The 18,058-nt window shown below is 47.1% G+C and overlaps 1 protein-coding gene across 1 annotated transcript in view; it reads left to right on the top strand.

Annotated features, from left to right (window-relative positions):
- The first annotated feature begins 2,756 nt into the window (after positions 1–2,756).
- WSCD2 (WSC domain containing 2) overlaps positions 2,757–18,058 on the top strand; it is a 66,601-nt gene continuing 51,299 nt past the window's right edge. Inside the window, exons 1-2 of the mRNA XM_008586732.1 lie at positions 2,757–3,181; positions 14,178–14,292. Coding sequence (XP_008584954.1) covers positions 2,806–3,181; positions 14,178–14,292 — 491 coding nt within the window. The 5' untranslated portion in view covers positions 2,757–2,805. The remainder of the gene's footprint in view (positions 3,182–14,177; positions 14,293–18,058) is intronic.

Genomic DNA, 18,058 nt, shown 5'->3' with positions numbered 1-18,058 from the left:
ACATAGTAGGCAATCAGCATATTTTTAAATGAATGGGAGAATGGAAGGATGACTGGATGAGTGGAGAATTGGATGGATGGATGGTCTGCTACAGTTCAGCCGGATAGATGGATGGATGGATGGATGAATATACCAATAGTGGATGGATGGATGGAGGACTTAATGAACAGATAGGTAGGGAGACTGATGGATGATGACAGATAGATGGATGGATGCATAGTTTGACACCAAAAGAGTATGGATTTTTGTCTGTTTTATTCACTTGTCCATTCCAAGTGCCTAGGAGGGTGACTGGTGCATAGTAGGTGCTCGGTACTTAGTTCCAGAATGAATAGGATGGCAGACTCTACCTCGAACCATAGTTAAACTCCCATGCCACTATCTGGATTAGGAGGGGCTGTTGCAATTCAGATCTTCCATGGCTGAAAATAGAGTCCCATGCACTGGCTAAGATTGTCGCCGGGCCCCCTGCTGGTGGTAATATGACATAGCATTGCCCGAATGGAGTTTGCTTTTTATTTTCTAATTTACATTCTATTTTTCCTCCTGGCTTATGATCCTGAACGTATTATTCTTATAAAGCAGTGGTTCTCAACCCTTTGTGCTTATTTCTATCATCTGAGGGCACCTTGTTACACCTACAGATTTTTGCCTCAGGAATTTTCACATTTACCACACTCCCAGTGATTCCAAATCAGATACTGCTCAGACCATACTCAGAGAGACCCTGACAAAGGGTGAGCCGCTGCCAGTCATTCAGAAGCAGTGGAGATGGGCTGCTGCTTTTGGGGCTGTCTCTGAGTGTTCAAGTGATGTCCAGGCCATGTAGGAAAAGGGCAGAGTCAAGAAAACAATGTTTAAGAACTATGGTTTTGGGGCCGGCCCGGTGGCACACTGCTACAGTGCGCCACTTGGGAGCGTGGCGACACTCCCGCTGAGGGTTCGGATCCCACGTACAGACCAGCCGCTCACTGGCTGAAAACAATGTTTAAGAACTATGGTTTTGGGGCCGGCCCGGTGGCACACTGCTACAGTGCGCCGCTTGGGAGCGTGGCGACACTCCCGCCGAGGGTTCGGATCCCACGTACAGACCAGCCGCTCACTGGCTGAGCGAGGTGCGGGAGCAACACCGAGGGCTGCGATCCCGTTGCTGGTCCCGGTCCGGTACGGGGGCGACACTGAGGATTGCGATCCGTTGCTGGTCACGAAAAAAGACAAAAAGAGAGAAAAAAAAAAAGAACTATGGTTTTGGATTTGGACAGTCCTGGATTCGAATCCCAGCTCTGCTACTCACCAACTGTGTGGCCTCAGTTTTCTCATCTGTAATATGGGAAAATAGTTACCCTTCACAGGAATGCTGGGAAGAATAAATACATGCAGGGGGCTTGGCACAAAGCTGGACGCACACTAGGCACTCAGTAAATACTGAATGAATGGATGTGTTGCTGAGTAATCCTACTTTCCTTCCTCGGATAGAGGAAAGGGGCTATGGATTTGATTTCTCCCACTAGAATGTGAGGTAAGGATTTTGTCTCTCCGGTTCACAGCTTTATCTCCAGCACCTAGGACAGCACCTGGTACATAGTGAGATATACTACGTCTCACTAAACATTTCTCAGGGAAAACTAAATAAAGAAATTTGGTCTTGGGCCGGCCCGGTGGCGCACTGCTACAGTGCGCCGCTTGGGAGTGCGGCGGTGCTCCCGCCGAGGGTTCGGATCCCACATACAGACCGGTTCCCGCTCACTGGCTGAGCGAGGTGCGGGCGCAACACCGAGGGTTGCGATCCGTTACCGGACACGACAAAAAGGAAAAAAAAAGAAAGAAAGAAAGAAATTTGGTCTGGTTCAGTAACAGCCAGGTCCAGCAGGTAGTTCAGAACTAGGAAGTACTTTTTGGACTTAAGGTAACCCACTAGTCAGTGTATATTTGGCAAACATAGGAAGTTTGAGGCAAAGTATACCGCCAGCCTATAAGAACCTCTGCTTGTCCAAGATGAAGTTTGTCCCAAAACTAGGGCCCAGTAGGATGCAAGCCCCCAAATTCCCAGTTTGGTTTAAAGGAAACGGCAGTGTTCTAGAAGGCTTGGGCCTGGACTTCTATCCAGCACTGACCCTAAAGTGCTTTGTGCCATCGGTGGGTTCCTCCCCTCTCTGGGCCTCTGCATCCGCCTAGAGGACGCTCAAGGACACTCTGAGTTCTGCGCTGCACCAAAGGGGCTTCTAACGCCTGTGTCTGTGCTGTTTTGCAGGTGGCAGCCCTGAGATCTGAGGCGTGACCAGATGGAGGCCCGCCAGCATCTGTCCCCACGAGGCAGGCATGCCCAGCTTGGTCCCCAGATGAGGAAGATGCCAGAAACAAGGCCCCCAGTGAAATAGTCCATTTCTGATGGGCCTGAGGAGCTGAGAAAGGGAGCGAAGTGAGCTGCAGCTTCTGGCGATCATCAGAATCCTCCTCCAATTGCCATTTCCAAGGTTCTTCAGGAACTCTCTGAAGTGAAGAACAAGATGTAGGAAAATGGGACCAACTCCTGGGTGTCCTGAGCCTCAAATTCCCTTTCTTGGACCAGAGAAGCTGCCTTTGACTTTGGAAAGGCTGTTAAGCTCAGTCCTCCTTTCTCTTGGCCTCAGCCAAGCACTGAACTGCCCCTTCCCCTCTGGACTTGGCACTCACCTTTGCAGAGGGAATAGGACTGAGGACCCCCAGGAGTTCCATCCCTAAGGGCAGCTTGAGAAACCAGACCCCCTGCATCTCCTCCTGAGCTCCCTGCCAAGCTCCAGAGAGCCAGTCCGGAATGATCCCACTATGGCCAAGCTCTGGTTCAAATTCCAGCGGTACTTCCGCCGGAAACCTGTGCGCTTCTTTACCTTCCTGGCACTCTACCTGACGGCCGGGAGCCTCGTCTTCCTTCACTCTGGCTTCGTGGGCCAGCCCGCCGTCTCCCAGAACCAGGCCAACCCCGCTGCAGGGGGCCCTGCCGAGGGCGCCGAGCTGCCCTTCTTGGGCGACTTGCATCTGGGCAGAGGCTTCCGGGACACGGGCGAAGCCTCAAGCATTGCCCGCAGGTACGGACCCTGGTTCAAGGGCAAGGATGGCGAGAGAGCCAAGCCGGGCGACTACGGTGGAGCCTGGAGCCGAGCCCTCAAAGGGAGGGTCGTCCGGGAGAAGGAGGAGGAGAGAGGTAAGAGCAGGGAACATCTGAACATGGAGCGGGCTGAGGAGCAGGGAGGGGAAGGGTCATAACTGAATGGCAGCCCGCAGTTTCCAGAGTGTAGTAGGGACCAGCTGTCACGCAGTCATAGCTATACATGTGTAGCAGGTTTCATTATCATCTCCATTCCAAAGAGGAGAAAATTGAAGCTCAGAGAGATTAAGTAACTTGCCCAAGGTCACACAGCTTTTACAAAGGCAAGTTTGGATTTGAATCCCGCATCTATTAAAGCTCAAAGTCTGACCTTCCCCTGTAGCCTTTTTCAGTTCTTGTTAATTACCCATGAGAATAAAAAGAGCCAGCATTTAGCATTTATTGAGTACTTGCTGTGGACCAGGTGCTGTTCTAAGCACTTTACATGTATTGAAATATGACCACAATTCCATTTTAAAGAGGAGGAAACTGAGGCACCGAGAGCCCAAGATTACATAACCACTAAGTTTCAGAGCTTCTGTTCCACCAAACTATCTCTCAGTCCACCATGCTGGGTCCCTCAGTGATGGTTCCGAGGGGACGCTATTGCCCTGGTCATATTCCGTTACATTTCTCAGCCTTTCACAGTCAAATAGGGCTCTTCTTTGTGAGTACATTACCTTATTTTATTTTTACTACACCTCATGGGTTTGGACAAGGCCTCTATGATCCTATGCCCAATTAACAGGAGTGAAAACTGAGGCTTAAGGAAGGGAGGACACTTGCTCAAGGCCACACAGCAGGTCAGTGACAGCAGTGGAGTTTAAATCAGATCCATCTGGCCCGAATGCTTGGCCCTATGACTGTCTCCCACAGTCCATTGGCACCCACCCATCTGACCAGCATGCTGGGGAGGAACCCGCAACCCCTGCAATTAATGTGATTAACACGAATGGACATTTCAGGAATCTGGGCCAGATGGTTTGGGAGAATAAACTGCCAATCAAGGCAGAGGGAAAACCTCGATAGCCTTTGTGTTCCCTGCCACATGTTATACATACTTACATTGTGATTCAACTCACAGAAAACCCGTTCTCCCACCATGGGAAAAGTGGGGATGATGGAGGGGACTCATCCTGGAGCACATCCCCCTGTCAATCCCAGCCTGCACCTGGCTCAGGAACCATTCAGAAGAACCTACCTTCCCACCCTCAGGATTTCCTAGACTTCTGCTTCTTCAAGAACCCAATGTTCATAGGAAGGTGAAGGAAAAGGCGGGAGGTGGCAGGACAGATCAGAGAACTTGGATTCATATTCCAGCCCTGTGGCCCATGCAAGTGGCTTCTCACACCTCAGTTTTGAAATCTGTAAAATGGGGATAACAATTCTTTCCTTCCAGCCTGCTCCTGAGATTTCAATGAGACAACAGTTATGAAAGCACCTAGCACAATGCATAGTACTGAGTAGGTTCTTAGAGCTGTTTGGGAAATGCTCGTGGCATCTACCTGGGGAAGGGAGCCCATGTTGTAGGCACAGGTGAGGCGTGAGGTACTGCACTGATGAAAAACTTAAGATGTGTCTTTTTTCTCGAACTTCTCCACTCACGAAGCTGCCTCTCACCCCAGCCACTCCAAACTCCATCTGGTCCTTTGAAAGCCCCAGCGTTTTCACATGCCTGCACCTCCGGATATGCTGCCATCACACTCGGGACAAATTCCAGACTCCCTGCCGTGACCCACCTCTCCATCCTCACCTTGTAACATTCCCTACTCCCTCACCACACTCAACCCCGCTGTCCTTTTGCTGTTCATTGAACACACCAAGCCCGTTCCTGCCTCAGGCTCTCTGTATACATAGTCTCTCCCACCCGAGATGCTGTTCTCCCGGATCTTTGCATGGCTCCCTTCTTCCTTTCCTTTTAGTCTCTAGTCAAACCCTGCCTTCCCATAGATTTCTAACTCCAGTGGCCCCACTTCCCACGCAGTCACGACCACATTCCCCGGATGTATTTTTGTCACAGCACTTACCACCATCTCAAAGCATCTTGTTTATGTGTTCGCTTCTTTGTTTATAGTCTGCCTCCTCTACTAGACTGTCGGCTCCTGGAGGACAGGGTTGTTGCATGTCCTGTTGGTCTGTGTTCCATCAGAACCTGGGGCAGCGCCTGGCACAAAGATGGTGTTCAATACCGACTTGTTGAATGGATGAATAAATGAATGATTATCCCTCTGCCTGCAGTACCTCCGCAGCTCTACTCTTCCTCCAACTCTCAGCTTTGCTCACCTCCAGGAAATTGTCCCTGACCCCGCTTCAGGCTTGATCAAATGCTCCTCCTTTATGCTACCTTATATGAATGGTAATTGCCTGTGCTCACCCAGGTCCCCTGATAGAATATGAATCCCTCGTGGCAGAGTTGATACATATGAGGTTACTTCAAAAAGTTCGTGGAAAAACAGAATTAAGAGTTAATAAAAAATCTCTCCATGAACATTCTGAAGACCTCTCATGTTACAGCAGCACCATATTCCTCATTTATTGTGAGGATGAAATTCTGCCACCACTACTACTAATGACAAAGATTACCATTTCTTGAGCACCTACTTTATGCCAGCCACTGTTCTATTTGCTTTTCATATATTGTCTGAATAAAATGATAGATGTAGAATGCTTATCACATCTTCTGGCTCATAATAATAGGTTGCAATAGTTGCTGTCATTATTACTAGCAGGAATAATAGCTAATATCTATTGAATGATCATTATGGGCTAGATCATGCTATAAGTGTTTCATTGCCTTATTTAATTGTCACAACTCAATAAGTTAGAGAATATTGTTATCCCCTTTCACAGATGGTAAAACTGAGACTCAGAGAGAAATCACTTACCCTGGGTTACACAGGTAACTAGTGGAGGAACTGAGCTTTAAAACAAGGTCTGTTTAATTCCAAAGGTTATGAGCCTTCTTCTATACCATGCTAATTACCCCCCACCCCCAGCCCAGCAATCTTATATATTTTATAAAATGCAAAGAGAAAAGGAAGAGAAAATAAGAAAGTAGCCCTGAGCCTGGAGCTCTCAGCAGGCAGCATTTGGAATCAGATGGTGTTATTAAGAAAACACAAATCCAGCCTGTCCTTGATTAACTTATTCGTAGTTGAGCGAGGAAAGACAACATATTAGATTAATGCTAATAAAGATGAGACACTTCTCTGACCTGACACTCCACTCATTTGGTTTTCTCCAAAGCTGGTGAGGGCTCTGCTTGATGCAGTGGTGTGGGTCTTGAGCTGTAGAGGATTCGCAGCCCATCAAGGACCACAAGGGAGATGAGAGGAGTTGCACCCAGGCTGGACTGAGGCTGGGCAGGAAGTCTGCATTCCTGGGCACAACTGATACCTACAATGTGCTAGTCACCTCGCTAAGTCCTATACCTCACACAGCCGTGTGAGAACCTGTACTTTGAGCAACCAAATCAGAGTACAAATCCCAGTTCTGCAACTTGCTGGCTGTGCAGCCTTGAGCAGGCCACTTCACCTCTCTGAGATGCAGTTTTCTCCTGGAAAAGAAAAGTACTTAACACCAGATAGCTGCGGTGATGACTACATAATGTAAATCAGTTGTGTCCTCTCTAAGTGCTGGGCACTGTTCTATGCACTTTACATCTGCTACATCACATAATGCTCATAGCAATCCAGTGAGGTAGACACTGTTACTAACTCCATCTTATAGGGAGGGAACTCAGGCACAGAGAGGTTAAGTCAGTTGCCCAAGGTTACCCAGCTGGAGGGAGGGAGTAAACCAGTATTTGGACCCAGGTGGTTTGAGTCTTACACCTGAATCTTAATTGCTACACCACCTCACTTCTCAGTATACAGAAAGTGCTTGCACAGAGTTTGGCATGCCACAAGTATTTAAAATGTGCCAGCTATTATTATTAATACTGTAATTTTGCAGAAAAAAACAGAAGTGCACAGAGGTAATGTGACTTGCCTAAGACCACACAATTAGTCTGGGGCAGAGCCAGGAACCAAACCCAGTTTGACTTCAAAGCCTGTGCTGTTTCTGTCTCCCTTGGATTACAGAAGGGCTTGGCCTGGCTGTGAAGGAGGATATGGGGAGATTTAATGTGTATGTTTGGAGGGGAAAGCAGGGGCACCCACTCCCCATCTCCTCTAGCTGAAGGTTCAGTGGCTGCAGGTTATTGGGGGTCTGCTCTATGTCAGGGACTGTGCGTCTGTGCTCTCCTTTCAGCCTCACATCACATAGAAATTATTGAGCCTCATTTCATAGATGAAGAAACAGAGGCTCAGAGAGGTTAAGTTACTTGCCCAATGTCACACAGCTGCTAAGAGGCAAAGCAGACTTCAACCCAATTCTGTCTGTGTCCAAAGCCCTTATTCTTAACCAATGAACTATACTATCTTTCTTAAAATATACAATACCAACTCCACTTGTTCATTCATTCATCTTATATTTTTTACATGCCTCCTATGTGCCCAGCTCTGTGCTGGGAGGTGCAGACACAGAAATGATTCAAGCACAGTTTTTCCCTCTAAGAGCTATTCACAGCACCTTGGAGGAAGATAGGCAGCTAAAAGGATAAATTATATTTTCAAAAAATAACTTTGTTCCCCATTATCAAAGTCACACATGCTCATTGTAGAAAAATTAAAACACACCAAAAAAAAAAGATGGAAATAAAAATGGTGCAGAATCCCACCACCCAATGACAGTCACTGTTGATTGTAGAAAAATTAAAACACACCAAAAAAAAAAAGATGGAAATAAAAATGGTGCAGAATCCCACCACCCAATGACAGTCACTGTTGGTGTATTATCTTCCTGTCTTTTTCCTTTATGTGTGCATTTCCAAGGCATATATTTTGTATGTATTGTATTGTGCTTTTTCCCATTAAAACACTTCTTCATCTTATTAACAGTGCTTCCACAGTGAGTCAAAATTATTTCCATTTTGAAAAAATAATGGATAGGAAAACTATTTAGAAAAGTGATGGCCTGAGGCTCTAGGACCCCAAGGAAGAGACCCCATCCAGTCATTGGTGTGTATCAGAACCAGCTTCCTGGGGGAGGAGATGGTTAAGCTGAGTGTGTGGGATCCATAGGCATTGACCAAAGTGAATGGTGTGTCCCTTCTGCCCCAGGGGTACCTAGATGTGAGCAGGAATTTCCATCTCCTGCACAAGGAAACTCAGACAGTACTAGAGAGGTCATGTTGAGGGACCACCTTCCAGGGTGCAGAGAATCCCCAGCATAAGAGTAACTTTCTTGAGTCTCTATCCAGTGCTAGGCTCAATGCATAGACTGATCTTACTTATTTCAGTCTTGACAATACTCTTTGCATTAGTTTCCTACAGCTGCCATGACAAAGTACCACAAACTGGGCGGCTTAAAACAACAGTTATCTATTCTGTCACAGTTCTGGAGGCCAGAAGCCCAAACTCAAAGTGTTGGCAGAGTTGTGCACTTTCAAACGCTCGTTGGGAGAATCTGTTTCATGCCTTTCTCCCCAGTGCTAGGCTCAATGCATAGACTGATCTTACTTATTTCAGTCTTGACAATACTCTTTGCATTAGTTTCCTACAGCTGCCATTACAAAGTACCACAAACTGGGTGGCTTAAAACAACAGATATCTATTCTGTCACAGTTCTGGAGGCCAGAAGCCCAAACTCAAGGTGTTGGCAGAGTTGTGCACTTTCAAACGCTCGTTGGGAGAATCTGTTTCATGCCTTTCTCCCAACTTCTGGTGTCACTGTCAATCCTTGGCATCCCTTGGCCTGCATCTGTACTGCTGCAGTCTGTGCGTCCTTCTCACATAGCATTCTTCTATGTCTCTGTGTCTTCACATGGCCATCTTCTTATAGGGACACCAGTCACATTGGATTGAGACCCACCCTACGTCAGTTTGACCTCATAATTTAATTTCATCTGCACTTACCCTATTTCCAAATAAGGCCACACACTGAGGTACTGGGGGTTAGGACTTCAACGTATCTTTTTTGGGGGGTGGGGTTCGCAATTCAACTCATAACACCACTGCTAGGGCTGTTGTTCCCACTTTTCAAATGGGAGACTGTACCTCCTAGAGCTTGAGTAATGTTTCAAGGCTACTTCAGAGTCATTCTCAGGATTCAAACCCAGATCTGGTTGACTCTGGTACAGTGTGAGGCTTCTGTTTGTTAATCTATTCATGAACAATGCACAAGAAGCATGCAAATTAGTTCTTGTCTAGCCACCCTTTTAACAAATTACCTCTATCAGAGAGAGCAAAATTTCATGAAAAGATTAATTGGAGCAAAAGAAAAAAGGAAAGGAAAGGAAAAAAAAAAAAAAAAACACCAGGAGGGTTCTTTTCAGATGCTGGTTTCTGTGCTTGAGATAAATCTCCCAAAGTCAGCCGGGGTGACTTTGCCATTTCAGCAGTATTTGGATCTCTGCAGAGGTGAGCTGACAAATTGTGTGATAATCCACCCCCAAGTGGCCTGTGATTTTGTCCCTGTTTTACATACCTGACCTCCCCCTTGTCTCTGAGAGATTCTGCCACCACAGCAGGATTTAAAGGTGGGACCCTGGGAAAATGGCAGAAGAGGATGCTAGAGGGCTGGCAGTAACCACACTCATGAACTCAGCTTGTGATAAAACTCTTACGACAGGGACGATAGTTGTGTTGGTCGCAGCCTGCACTGACAGTCAGTGTGAAAGGGGGTCACCAGATCTTGCCCAGGACAGAGAGAAAACTGACTCCATATTCATATCCTGGCCTGGAGCTCAGCCCATTCATCAGGACACGATGTGCAACGCACCCATGTTCTCCAAAGCATTAATGAAGGACCGTGGGTCTTCCTCTCCGTCCCACTGACAGACAAGGAAACGGAGGATCATCTGTTCATTCAACAAGTCTTTGAGCACCTGTCGTTTGGGGTGTCTCAGCCTGATGCCTGGCTTGGTGGGAGGGTGGGGGTGGGGGTAGCACAGCATATAATAGCCCAGGCTTTGGGGAAGGACTGTGGTCAAATGCCAGCTCTTCTCCCAGAGGACCCTCATACTGTCATCCTTCTCCTGGGCAGGTCTATCTGGGGAGGATGGACATACCTCCACCCAAGACTGGATTCGGAGTAGTACATAGGAGGGGGAGCTTTGAAATAGACAGGCCTGGGCTTGGATTCGGTCTGAGACCCTAGTAAGTCTGGGTGCACTCAGGCAAATTACTAAGCCTTGAGTATCAGTCAGTGCCCCGCTGGTGGCAAGGGACAAAAACCCAACTCCAACTAGCTTAAGCTAAAGAAGAAAATGCATTGTGCAATGCCCCCAAACTACAGAAGGGACTCTGCTGGACTGGATTTTTAAGCAAATGATTTGTGGCCTTTTTTCTCTTTAACTCTCACCTCTGCTTGTCTCTGCCTTAGCTTGTTTGTTCTGCTGCATAGACTGACATTGGTGCCAGGAATTGTGGTTGTTGGTAGCTCTTGCTTACAGAATGCCAACCTCATATCCCAGGAGAGGAAGATTTCTTTCTCTCAGCTTTAACTTATAAGTATTCAACAAATAGGTCAAGTGTTCTTCCTTGAAGCAATCACTGGCTGGTGGGATGGGTAACACAATGGTACTTCAAAAAGTTCATGGAAAGATTTGTGTTATATTTTAATTCTATTTTTTCATGAACTTCTTGAAGTACTTTTGTATAATTGGCTCTGCCTTTGTTCAGGGCAGCTGAGGTCTGGTAATAGAGAAACAGGAAGAGGGGATGCTTTGAAGGCAGAAACACTGCCTACTACAGTCCACCCCTTCACTCCACAGTGGGCATGCATATAGACATGCACATGTACAGCTTTACTACCACTAATTTGATTATGAAATCCTTATCTAACATGACCCACTGCCCCAAATGTAGCCAAATGCACCTTCCCTCTCCCTAAGGTGAGACCACCCAAAGTCATATTACATCCAACTCCAAGCCCAGCATATCTGGGGCATGAGCATTCCTCCTCGTCTTAGTCTATTTTCTCCTGCTTATAACAGAATACATGAAACTGGATAATTTATAAAGAAATGAAATTTATTTCTTACACTTTTAGAGGCTGGGAATTCCAAGGTCAAGGGGGCACAGCTGGTCAGGGCCTTCTTCCTGGTGGAGACTCTCTGCAGAGTCCTGAGGGGGTGCAGGGCATCGCATGGTAGAGGGCAAGAGCGTCCTCATGTGCTTCTTCCTCTCCTTATAAAGCCACCAGACCACTCCCATGATAACCCATTAGTCCATTAATCCATGTATAGATTAATTCATTCATGAGGGCAGAGCCCTCGCTATTCAATCACCCCCTAAAGGCCCCACTTCTCAATACTGCCACAATGGGGATTAAGCTTCAACATGAGTTTTGGAGGAGACATTCAAACCATAGCACTCTTCTGCAGATCTTGGTGCAGCTCTTTATGATCCTGAAGCCTGGGGGCCAAAAGGAAGTGAAGCCTCCCCAAGTGTAAAATGGTTGGAAGACAGACCTGGGTTTAAATTTGAAGTGAGACATTTACAAGCTGTAAGAACGTGGGCAGATAACATAGCTTCCAGTTCCATTTAGAAAAGAGGAAAAACAGAAACAACCTGAGTAATTACCAGTCAGAATATATACCATATGCCTAAACTAAGATTCACTTCTAAAAGAGACAGATGTAAGAGTTACTGTGATCAGTTTCCCCCTCTGTAAAATGGTTCATAAGAAGCTTGTGAAGATTGAATTAAACAAAAAAAAATAAGAGACACAGTTCCTAGTAAGGTAGACAGTGTATAATAGGTATTCAATACATTGTGGTTTTGTCTCTCTCTCTCTCTGTCTCTCTCTCTCTCTGTCTCTCTCTCTCTCTCTCTCACACACACAGCATAATAGGTATTCAATACATTGTGGTTTTGTCTCTCTCTCTCTCTCACACACACACACACACACACACACACACACACACACACACACACAATCTGCTGTCTGATGACAAAGACTTCATGCTGCCAAAATAAACCAACCTTTCCCTCCCCCTCCCTCCCTCCCCTCTTCCCGTCCTCCCTCCTTCCCTTTCTGCCTTCTCTCCCTCCCTCCAACTTCCTGTTTTTCCTCCTCCTGCCCATCCTCTAATGCATCCTTGGATACTCAGTCCTCTATTGATCTACTGAAGCAAAAGTGTGAAGCCCTCACCGGCATGGCCCATGAAGTGCTCTCTCCCAGCTCAGCTGCAAAAGCGTCCCTGCCCCAAGTCACACGGCTGGGATTCCACCTGTGATAGGAGGGGCACACCTTGTTGAACAAGCACAGAGACAAGACGTGGGCTTCTCCAGAGCTGTCACTGTCTGATGTGCCTGCTCCTGGGAGGCAATGTTTCTTTTAGAGATGGACTGTTCTTAGTCTAGCAAATAACCTCTGTCTTATGAAAGAAATCCAAGGTGATCAGGTCAAGGCACATCTCCAGCGGGGCTGACAAATACTGCACTTAGCAGGGCAGCATCAAGGGGCACAATTGCTTGGTAATGAGACATCGTCCTCTGCTAGACCCCGCCCTCGACCACAAGGAAGGGGGGAAAGAAGCCCACAGTTTAAACTAGACAGCAGCCTAGCCAGGGAAAGCAAGCAAGTGGCATTTAGTGTTTTCCACAGTCATTCCTATGAAGGCCATTTAATTCCGAGGGCTGGCTAGATCCTTGATCCAATGTCCAGTTACTTCTAAGTGGAATAGTATAAAGAGCACTGGTTTGGGGGTCCCTAAGACTGGGATTTAAATCTTTGCTCACCGCCAATTTGCTGTGGGTCTCAGGCAGCCCGCTTCACCTTTCTGGGCCTCTGTTCAATCATCTAAAAAAGAGTTTGAGAACACCAGTGCTTTCCTCTTCACATGGGACAGTGCAAAGATCCCCCAGTTCAAGAGAGAAGTGGCTCAGAAGCTGGACTCTGGAGCCAGATTGCTCGGTCCAGCTCCAGCTTCACACATGCAAGCTGCGTTTCCTTCAGCGAGTGACTTAGCCTCTGGGCTTTAGTTCCCTCATCTGCGTAGAATGGGAATAGATTCAATGAGACATTGTAAAGATTCGATGAGACAAAATGTGGATAGCACTGACCGAAGTGTGTGTCCAAGTAATAATCACAATCATAGTCCTAATTTTAAGAACATATGGGAAAAGACCTTATAAACTGTAAAGTGCTGTCTTTGTGTATGAGAGTTACTGTTTACCATGAAGTACAGCAAAATGTTTACTACATTAAGGAAACTAAGTGTATGGTTTATAATTGATGGTTGTTTTACATATTTTAAAACTTCCCTTTAGACAGAAGCATTCACTTGGCCTGTAATAGAGGCAAACTGTAAAGTACTTTACATAGCTTTGTTCCTTATTCTACTCACCTTAATTTTGTGCCTGTTATATGACACTAGGACAGAAGGATTTAAACAGATAATTCCATTTTAACCTCACTGGATTGGTATTTTTATCTCCACTACAATGAAAAAGGGGCCTCTGAGAGGTTAACTGGCCTACACTCAGCAGGCCTGTGCTACGGAGTAACCAGAGTGAAATGAGGACCCAGACCTGGAGCTGTCTGAGTCCAGTGTGCTTTCCAAAGAAAAATAAATATCTTGAGGCAGCCTGTAGAATGGTAACAGGCTGGAGAATGTCAAGCCCTTTAAAGCTGTCCTAATATGGGTCTCATTCTGGGAGAAATAGGAAGTTCTGTTTGGTACTTAGGGAATGGGCTTGGCTTGGGTTCCGGATGCCCAATTGTCACCAGAAGACCCCCAGGGCTTGGCTGCAGCCCTTACCACAGAAGGGTTCCTTCCTCCTGTAGGCCTGCAGGGCCCACAGCCCCTGAACTCTACTGCCCTGATTGAACTAGGTCCTGCCAAGGTACATGACTTTTAATCTCTCCTGTTTCTGCCCAGAGGAAGGAATTGGTACCAAAATGTCAACAAAGCCATGCAGCCAGAGGCACCCTGGTGAAGCTTCCTCCTGTAACCCTTTCAGCTTTGTCACCAGCCACATCTGACTTTTTCCTTTCTCCAAAGCCAAGTACATCGGCTGCTACCTGGATGACACCCAGAGTCGGGCCCTTCGAGGCGTGTCCTTTTTTGACTACAAAAAGATGACCGTCTTCCGTTGCCAGGACAACTGTGCTGAACGGTAGGGCCCCAGCATCCCAGACTCACTCATTTCAGACCCCTTCCTTCTCAGCCTCCTGCCTGTGGTATTCTTTGCCTTGCCGTGGGAGGGTGTGTCATGTGACCACAAGGAAAGGGTGAGTGTGTGTGTGCACGCACACATGAATGAGCAGGATTGTTTGGGAGTTAGGCTGTAGGAGTTTGTGATTATACAATTGTCTGAGATTGTGCCCAGGATTGAGTCTATAATGTGCAGTGTGCAGGGTCAGCTGGTTATGTTTGTGAGCTTAATGCCAATCCACGATTATCTTTAACTAATAGTGGTTGCATGTGAAGTTGTCTTTGTGAATATGTGTGCAAGGGTTTAGAATTGTGCTTGTATGTGCAGGTTTCTGCACAACACTATTGAGAGTGTGCAAGGTTGTAAGAAAATGGACACAACTTGGAGACACACTATAGGGTGTGTACCTTTGTGAATATGTGTGCAAGGGTTTAGAATTGTGCTTGTATGTGCAGGTTTCTGCACAACACTGTTGAGAGTGTGCAAGGTTGTAAGAAAATGGACACAACTTGGAGACACACTATAGGGTGTGTATGTGCATGCAATGTGAATCTGTGAGTACAAGGCTTGTGAGATGTCCGTGCCAAGGGTGGGGTGGGGGCTCTGGTATCAGAGCATTTAATGGTTTCTTAGTGTAAAAACCCCGTACTTTTCTCCCAGGGAGAAACACCCACCTGTTCAGACAGTATTTTCCAATCTAAGACGATGATGTTTTTTATTAGAACATGCTCTGGGGGCAGGAAATTGACTTTTCAAGAGTGCATGAGTCCCCAGAGGACTGGTGAGCAGGGACAGGACCCCTGGGGGTGCCAGGGGCTGAGCTTCTCCTCTTGTCTCCTGGGTCCCTTGACCTTGCGGTGGCTCATGAAGAGGCCTCTAATACACTCACCCTCACCAGACTATAGCCAGCTGGCTCTGACAGTCACAAGCTCTACCAATCTCAGCTACATGGCTGATGTGGAAACTTAAGGACCCTTCCAACTGTCCCTGATTAAGAAATACTGTCCCCTGTGTAGTCAGCTGCCAGAGGAGCCCATCATATAAATCCTGATCTCAGGACCTTCTCCAACTTGGGAATAACTGCAAGTCCTTTATGGTATGGATTTGTTCGTTTATTTGTCAAACTGTGGGGAGATAAATGTGGATTCCACATAGACCCTGCCCTCATGGAGCTCACAGCCTAGAAGAAAAGACAAGCAAATAAACAGATAAGGGCAATGTGGCGAGATAAGGGTTGAGATGGAATGATCACAGACAGCTGGAAATGCAGAAGAGGCCCCTAGCCTGCCTTGGTGTCAGGAAAGACTTCTCAGAGGAGATGACAGCCAAGATGAGTTGGAGCTACTCAGGTAACTCAATTTAGTTCAGCAGGTATTTGTTGGCTGTCCATGTGTGCTGAACCCAATCCCACATGCTGGAGATGCAGAGCTGAGTCAGCCCCAGCCCTGCCCTCGGGGGGCTCCCCATCTAGGCGGGGAGACAGAGGCACGAACAGCCTTGGGCAGTAGAAGAGCAACAGCTTGCTTGCTGAGTGCTTGCTCTGTGTCAGGCAGTATTCTAAGCACTCTGTGAATAGCAACTGTTTAACTTCACAAGATTCCTACGAGGCAGGAATCTTATGAACCACATCCCACAGATGAGGAAAGCGGGGTCTGGAGACAAAAAGCATGACAGGTGTTGGGCCAGGAGTGCTGTACAAGGTGCAGGGGAGTCGCGAAGGTGGAAGGAATGGAGGGCTCCATGTGGGGGGCTCTGGAAAAGTTACAAAGGTGAGACCTTGAGCCGGGTTTTGAAGGATGAATAGGAGTTTTCCAGGTAGTCACAGTAGGTAAGAAATAACATCATGCTCAAAGGCCAGCGCTCCTGAGCCATCCTGACATACTCAGGGTCCTCAGGTAGGTAGTGTGGGAGTGCACAGAGGATACAAAGGGAATGTCAGGAGGGGAAGCTGCAGAGGTGGCTGAAACCCAGCGACATGAGGTCTTGAATGCCAACGAAGCATCTCAATTTGACCTTGAGGGCAGTGGGGAGCCACTGGAGGGTGTTAATCAAGAGAGTGGTCTAGATTCATTCAACAAATATGTATTAAACATCTATTATATGCCAGGCATTGTCCCAGGTTATGGAGGTGAACAAGGCCCATAGGGCCACTCCTTAGAGATTATATTCTAGAGAAGAAGATAGGCAATTTACAAGATAAAGAAATAAATAAGATCACTTCAAAAGTGATAAAAGCTATAAGAAAATAAAATGGGGTGACAGGATAGTTTCTGGCATAAGGGGTAACATTAGGTGGGGTGGTCAGGGAAAGATTCTCTAGGAAAACAATTTTGAGCTCAGGCCTGCAAGGTAAGAAGGAACCAATCACATGAAGAGCAGAGTTAGGGTGTTTCAGGCAGGGGAATGGCCAGGACGAAGGCCTTGAGGCAGCAGTGAGTTTGGCATGTTTAAGGATCAGAAAGCCCATAACCATGGCCGAATTGGCTGAAGGAGGGATGGTGGGTATCTTAGCCCGTTTGGGCTGTTATAAGAAAATACCTGAGACTGGATAATTTATAAACAACAGAAATTTATTACTCATAGTTCTGGAAGCTGAGAAGTCCAAGATCAAGGTGACAGCAGATTCAGGGTCTCCTGAGGGCTCAAGTTCTGCTTCAGTGATAGCGTCTTTTTGCTGGGTCCTCTCGTAGTGTAAGGTGGAAGGGCAAAAGGGCTCCTTCAAGCCTCTTTGTTAAGGGCACTAATCCCATGCCCTCAAGACCTTATCGCTTCCCAAAGGCTCCACCTCTTAACAGCATAACCTTGAGGATTATGTCTCAACATATGAATTTTGGGGGGACACAAACATTCAGACCATACCAGTGGGATATAGGATGAAGAGGTGGGGAGCAAGGGGGAACCAGATCATCTAGGGCAGAGGTTCTTGAAAGTATGTGTCAGAAACCTCTGACATCTTTTGAAACACAGATTTCTGGGCCTTACCTCCATTTTCTGCTTCAGCAGGTTTGGGGTGGAGCCCAAGAATTTGCATTTTTAACAAATTCCCAGATGATACTGATGCTACCCCATTGGTGCACCATGGCTCTGGTTTCCACACCAAAAGGCAGAATCTGTTTTCTTTTCTGAAAGGCCCTTCTAGCGAAGGTGACAGCAGGAAGACTGGAGTCAAGAGTGATGAGTGTCCCTGAGGATATCAAGGCTGCTTCCACTTCCCTTTCTGTATTAATTTTCCATTGCTGTGTAACAAATTACCCCAAAATTTACCATCTTCAAACAACAAATATTTATCATCTCTCGTGGTTTCTGCATGTCAGGAATTAGGAATTTGAGACTGGGATTAGCCAGGTGATTCTGCCTCAGTGTCTCTCATGAGGCTGTAGTCATCCTACCTGCAGGGACTGCAGTCAGCTGAGGGCTTGATGAGGGCTGGCGAGTCCTGTTCCAAGACGGGCCACTCGCATGGCTGTTGGTTGGAGGCCTTGGGTCCTGACCACTTGGAGCCTCTCCATGGGGCTGCTTGAGTGTCCTCACAACATGGCGGCTGTCTTCCCCCAGAGTGAACCATCCCAGCTGAGGGCTTGATGAGGGCTGGTGAGTCCTGTTCCAAGACGGGCCACTCGCATGGCTGTTGGTTGGAGCCCTTGGGTCCTGACCACTTGGAGCCTTTCCATGGGGCTGCTTGAGTGTCCTCACAACATGGCGGCTGTCTTCCCCCAGAGTGAACCAT

The sequence above is a fragment of the Galeopterus variegatus genome, unplaced genomic scaffold (assembly GCF_000696425.1).
Source record: "Galeopterus variegatus unplaced genomic scaffold, G_variegatus-3.0.2 Scaffold4090, whole genome shotgun sequence".
In the NCBI taxonomy this organism is placed as follows: domain Eukaryota; kingdom Metazoa; phylum Chordata; class Mammalia; order Dermoptera; family Cynocephalidae; genus Galeopterus; species Galeopterus variegatus.
This window is presented reverse-complemented; position numbering and strand designations above follow the sequence as displayed.